A 5,876-nucleotide genomic window follows, 5' to 3' on the forward strand; every position below is an offset into this window, starting at 1 on the left:
TGGCCAGCGAAACCATGTTTCAAAGCAGCTGAGCTGGAACCCTGTTCAAACATGGTTCAAGACAGTAGACCAGGCCTCCAATACAGGATTTTTTTAGTGCTGCCAAGTTCAGAATTGAACATGGCTTTTTCTATGCCTAAGTGCATGGATTGCAGAGACAGTGCCGACCACGGTCAGAATCCAGTGTGGAATCTGCTGGTATTTTACCAATAAAACCCCATCCTGATCCAACAGGCTAGATCACACCTTCACAATGTGTCCATGACCACATAAAAGGAGATCCTGTTTTCCCTTTACAGCAGTCTCTGGAGTGCTGAGCAGTGCTGGGTCATTCAGCAGGATTGCTGCCTCCTCTGCTTCTTCTACCTCTCCTGATTTTCCATTTGGCCCAAGCTTTTCCTGCATGGTCTTTCCTTCTTCTCTTTCAGGCACCCATGGCAAGAGCCAGTGGCATCCACAGGACTTCAAATTATTCCAGGAAACAGGATTTTTACCCGTTCCGTCTCTTTCTTCCAGGCAAGGCTGCTGGTTGAACTTTCCTCTGGGAGCGGTGCTGCCGTCCAGGGAGCTGGGCATTAGAGACAACAAAGTCCCTGTAAACAAAAGAGACCAAACACTCAGCATCTCATCTGTTACCCTCCTCATCTCCAGGGACAGCCAGTGTCCTTTGACATTTACATGATGTCTGCTAAGTTCTTTTGCATGGCAGAAGATGGGAAAGTCCTGAGAATCGTGACCTGCACAATACCACAATCCTGTGTTGGTGAGTGGGAGGTGGGCAAAAGGGTTTCCTTCACCCCTCTAGTCTCCTATTCTAGGTTTAGTGTCAGTGATCAGAAGTTCAGTGTCCCTGAACTGGATAAGCTGAAATTTGAGTAAAAACTAGTCTTGGAATCACAATCCTGTGGGATTTCACATGCTTATAGGGCAATTACTTTTGGGGAGCAGGGTGGCAAGGCCTTACGTATTTAGATTTAGATCCAGTTGAAATGGAGTTCTTACCATCAGGCTCTCAGAAGATCAGTTTCTGGATGCTTCAGGTCACTGCTGTGGAGACTCTTTACCTATACGCCACGGCTCGGTGGGAGCTTAAGGTTCCCAAGATACCTGAAAGCCAAGACAACACAAGCACGTTAGCCCCTCACTTTCAGCAAGGAGAGAACATGTGGAGTGGAAGGAGCACATCGCTCTATTAGAGGGCTGAAAGCACTAATCCCCTGCCATTTCTGGCAGCAGCTTGCAGTGTCACTGTTAGACTCCCTTTCCTTTCAGATCCCACTCCGTTCCCTGGAAATATTTCTAGCCAGTTTTATTTCTGAGGATTTGTTAGATAGCAAGTGAAAGACAGTGGCCCTTCCTAGCACTTTGCAATTTAAGCACATCCTTATACTGCTTTTAAGTTGTCCCACTTCAGACTAGAAGCCCACAATGACTGCCTACAGTACAGTACACACTTCCTGCAGCAGGCTTTATGCTTCTGAACATTGCATGTGTGCTAGCAGCCATTCGCATAGCAGAAGATTTGGGTATCTCCAAGCCAGCTCCATTCCAGGGCAGAATGGGCTGAGGGGAGAGTGAATATTTATATCTGGATTTCCCCCAAGAGAAGCTAGCAGAAAAAACAAGCAGCTTTTTAAAAATCTAGATCTAGCTCTTCTGAGAGGTAAGGAAAGCAGGTGCTCCTTCAACGGACGACTTTTTCTCCTCCCCTGCAACACACCCGAAGGAAGCTACTGCCCCTAGGAGCGGGAGTCTCTGGATAACCCTCCCGTGCGCCTCACGGTGGTTCTGCTCACCCCCTCCCATGTGATCGGCATCACTCCACCACTACACAAGCCAGCACTGCCTCACGTGTGCTGCCACCACAGCGACAGAGGTAACATTGTTTTCTACCAAGCAGTAAGGAGACTATTGTATGAACAGAAACATGCTTGTGACCCTATGCCAGGGCTTCTCTGGGAGCGTGTAAAAGCCACTAGACAAGTTCCAGATGCTGCCAGAGAACAGTGCAGCCATCGGGGAGTCTAAGGAATTAGTTCATCTCCTCACTCGGAGCCTGGAATCTCAACCACTCCTTTGCAAAGCATCCCTTGACCTGCACTGGGATAGAAGGGGGGGTGGTATCAGCCCTTTCCCAGACCCACCCCAGGGACCTGTTGGGCTCACCAGCGCTTTGCCTGGCAGAAGGTAGCACAGATGTGGTCCTTGGAGTGCGAGCACTCACACCTGTTCAGTGATCTCTTGCGACGCCTTGGCGGGCTTCCCAAGCCATAGGGAGCAGTTTGTCTGTTAAAGCAAAAGAAATCAAATAAGCAACTACTCTTTATTAGCAAACAGATTTACAATGCAGGCTTGGGAGGCAGCCAAGCCATAATAAAAAAAGCCATCTGTAGAGACCAATGATATTTCTAAAGCCTATAAAATTCAGCTCTTGCCTCCCACCCACCACTTTTCCTCCCACCACCCTTATCGGTAGCCTGGACCAGCACCAGCCAGCAAGTACTGGACTGCAAGTGGGGTTTTATCCTCCTTGAAGCCGCTCGGAAACATTCCCATGCAACAGTGATTATTCAGCAGGCAAAGAAAGTTTAACTGCAGAGGCAGTGCAGCCTCCTTCCATTCATCTGAGTTTCCAATGCCCAGTTTTCCAAGCAGCAAGAGGCTCAAGCGGGGGGCCTCATTCCCACAAACACACAAAACAGTCCTGTATGCGCAGGACGTGTTACAAGTTAAACTGTCTTAGGGCTCCAACAGGTTCCTCTGATCACAGCAAACTTTTATAGCTGTTGACGCGTGTTCATTCCCTTTCCAGCTTTGATAACAACCCGCCCCCATCACCTCCAAACTCCTCCCAGAGTTTGGGAATGGCGGAGACTGCAGCTATTTTCAGAGCAAGTTGTTACTAATGATTGTACATTAGCAGGCGTAATTATAACCACACCTGAATGAGAACGTCTGTTGGGATTGGATATAAAGGTGGCAGCCACGGGTCTGAAAAGAGCTCTGCTTCCCAGCCACAGGTTCTTAATGCCAAGCCCCATTAGAAATACTGGCATCTTAAAAGGAGTGTTTGGAGTAACAGATGTAAAAGAAAAAAAGTTTGTGGCAAGTTGTAATTGCCACATTTTTTTAATGGTGGCAATTTGAAGGGTTTTTTTTAGTATAAATATGGGGGGGGGGAGAAATACAGTCACAAGGGGATTGACTTCCTGAGCTTTCACCCTGTTTGGTGACAACATGAAGCAAGCGGCTGTAATCCCTAGAGGAAACAGGAGTTGTCCTTTTCTAGTGTTCCTATCTGCACTGTTATCTGCAACTGTGACACACAGAAACTGGGATTCACTCTATCCCCAGCTCACCCCCCCCCTGAAAAAAACCTTGGCCAACAACAACCACCAGACAGAGAAATCCCTGCTTTTAGATCAATCATTTACTTATTAATTATCAGCAACATTCTCCAGAACTGCTGCGCACGTGCTCACCCTGGGGTGTTGACCCAGATAATATCCAGGTGACAGAAGTAAATGCACTCCTTGTCCTGCCAGCTGTTGCAGGAACACCTCTTTGTCCTGGGGTGCCTGCTGCTGGTTGCGGCTAGGTGGGACTCAAGGGGAGGACGGCCCATACCTGCAGCGGAGGGAAGAAAAATGGATCAGTCAAGCTATAGGGTTAAGAGCTCTGGAATGCACAATGGTATGTAAACGCTGCAATTACACCTCTATCAAGGATTAAGTTGATTTCAATTTCCAGGGCAGTTTTACAGTAGGTGCAGCCTTGCTGATTAGGCAGTACTATCATAAAAGCACTTGCATAACTCAGCAAGGGAGCTTGCTAGAAAACCTGGAGCAACTAGGGATTGTAAAGGTAGAGTGGCTCTGCTATGGCACCTTTTGCTTTTTCTGGCAATCCCAGGCAGTCCAACTCGCTGGCAAATTGCACAGGTTATTTATCTGCCCACAAACAAAAACACTGCCAGGCAGCTATCTCCCTGCACATGCCTTCAACACATGGTTGCGGGCTGCATGTTTATTTATTTTTTTCTGTCTTGGCCTCTTATCAAGCTATGACTGCAATCTGCATGTGCAAGTTCTCCGTGCCAGGCGCTAAAGCAGGCACTCTGCAGTGTCACTAGTACACACAAGCAGACAGATTTCAATCCAAGGGAGGAAATGGTGCAAATGCAATGTGCAGGCTGACCGCCTAAGAAACAGGGTCTGGGGTGGACAATTGCAAGGGGGGTTAGCAAGAGTCTCCCCCATCTCACAATGCACCCTAACGCCTAGCTCCGTAGAGGAGCGGAAAGCAGCTACACAGGCAGCGAGGTGACTGAAACTTTACGCTGCTCTGGCAAGCAGCTGGCAGGCTCAGAGTCTGAGCCAGGAGGACTCATCCCCAGCACACCTGCCCGGAGGTGCAACTTTCCTCTGCAGCGGCATCTTCCAAAACCCAGCACCACAATGAAACCCCCCTTTAAAAAAAAAACGTGCAAGAGAAACAGGAGGGGTCTCACCTTCTCCCAGCAGGATGCAAAGGGTGATGGCAAGAGAAAAGAAGCCTGCGGGGCGGTTTACCATTGTGGCTGGGTGACGCCTGGACCAGCGGGGACGCCGAGGGCTGCTTTCCCCAGCACGGCCAGGCGCTCTCCTGGAGCCGGAGCCGCACCGGGCAGGTGCTTTATAGCGCCGCTGGCCGCCGCGTCACGCCCCGGACCCGCCCCCCAGCATGGGACGGGGGCAGATGAAAACAAAACCAGAAACTGGGCGGCGAGCCAGCCGCGGCAGCCCGCCCCGCCCCCTCCCCGCGCGGGCATGGCGCGCTGCCCGGCCCCGGGCGCCTGGAGCCCGGGGGGACCCGCAGCCCCGCGGCCCGAGTCCAGCTGGGCCAGCCCGGGGGGGGCCGAGCGCAGCGCAGCGCAGCGCCGCGCACTGACACCGGGGCCGGGGCCACCAGCGCGCACGTGGGGCTGGGGCTGCCCGTAGCTCTGTGCAGCTCCCCGGCCTCGGCCCGCTGCCCGGCCCGGGGGGCAGGGGGTCAGGGCTCCGGGGCTGCCGGACGTGGGGGGGGCAGGGCTCCGGGGGGGGCAGGGCTGGTGGGGGCAGGGGGGAGCAGAGCACGGGGGGTCAGGGCTCCGGGGCTGAGGGGTGCAGGGCAGGGGGGCAGGGCTCCGGGGCTGCCGGGTCCGGGGGGGGCAGCTCTGGTGGGTGCAGGGGGGCAGGGCTGCCGGGCCCGGGGGGGGGCAGGGCTGGTAGGTGCAGGGGGGCAGGGCTCTGGGGCTGGTGGGTGCAGAGGGGCAGGGGGGCAGGGCTCCGGGCTGGTGGGGGCAGGGGGTCGGGGATGAGGGGGGCAGGGCTCCGGGGCTGGTGGGGACAGGAGGTCAGGGCCTGAGGGGTGCAGGGGGTCGGGGATGAGGGGGGAAGGGCTCCGGGGCTGGTGGGGACAGGAGGTCAGGGGCTGAGGGGTGCAGGGGGTCGGGGATGAGGGGGGCAGGGCTCCGGGGCAGGGGGGGCAGCCCGGCCCCCCCGCTCTGTGGAGCTCGGCGCAGGGAGCAGGTTTCGCCCCGGTGCTGCCGAGCAGCAGAGACAGGCCCTGGGGAGGCAGGAGGGCAGATCACAGGTACGCCAGGGAGAGCCACAAGCGACACGGGGACCTGTTCAGTCAGGTCTTTAGGGAGCTGATTTGCATTTTTAATGAACGTGGTTGTGAAATCCCCTAACTGTCTGTGCGGGGAGGCCGGGGGGAGCCAGCCAGTCCGAGAGAGGGGGGAGGCGCGAGACCTTTGGGGTCTGAAATAAGCAGCGCCCCCCCCCCCCAAGGGACACGATAAACGATCGTGCAACCCACAGACAAACAAGGGGCGGGGGGATAAATTCCCTGGC

General features: G+C 54.3%; 1 protein-coding gene across 1 annotated transcript; it reads right to left on the bottom strand.

Moving 5' to 3' along the window:
- Positions 1–1,113: 1,113 nt before the first annotated feature.
- On the bottom strand, positions 1,114–4,636 carry EDN2 (endothelin 2). Its single transcript, XM_044998177.1, has 3 exons — positions 4,511–4,636; positions 3,483–3,627; positions 1,114–2,286 (listed from the first exon to the last, which is right to left on the bottom strand). Exons 1-3 carry the CDS (start codon positions 4,572–4,574, stop codon positions 2,163–2,165), a joined length of 333 nt encoding a protein of 110 aa, XP_044854112.1. The 5' UTR covers positions 4,575–4,636; the 3' UTR covers positions 1,114–2,162.
- Between the last annotated feature and the right edge of the window lie 1,240 nt (positions 4,637–5,876).

This window comes from Mauremys mutica, chromosome 23 (genome assembly GCF_020497125.1).
Source record: "Mauremys mutica isolate MM-2020 ecotype Southern chromosome 23, ASM2049712v1, whole genome shotgun sequence".
Lineage (NCBI taxonomy): Eukaryota > Metazoa > Chordata > Testudines > Geoemydidae > Mauremys > Mauremys mutica.

Bases quoted from the DNA above. Each gene is read 5' to 3' on its own strand.
- EDN2 (XM_044998177.1), bottom strand. From the start codon at position 4,574: ATGGTAAACCGCCCCGCAGGCTTCTTTTCTCTTGCCATCACCCTTTGC. The intron at 3,628-4,510 runs GTGAGACCCCTC...CCTCCGCTGCAG, and splicing joins TTGCATCCTGCTGGGAGAAG to GTATGGGCCGTCCTCCCCTT. The intron at 2,287-3,482 runs GTGAGCACGTGC...TTGCTTTAACAG, and splicing joins ATCTGGGTCAACACCCCAGG to ACAAACTGCTCCCTATGGCT.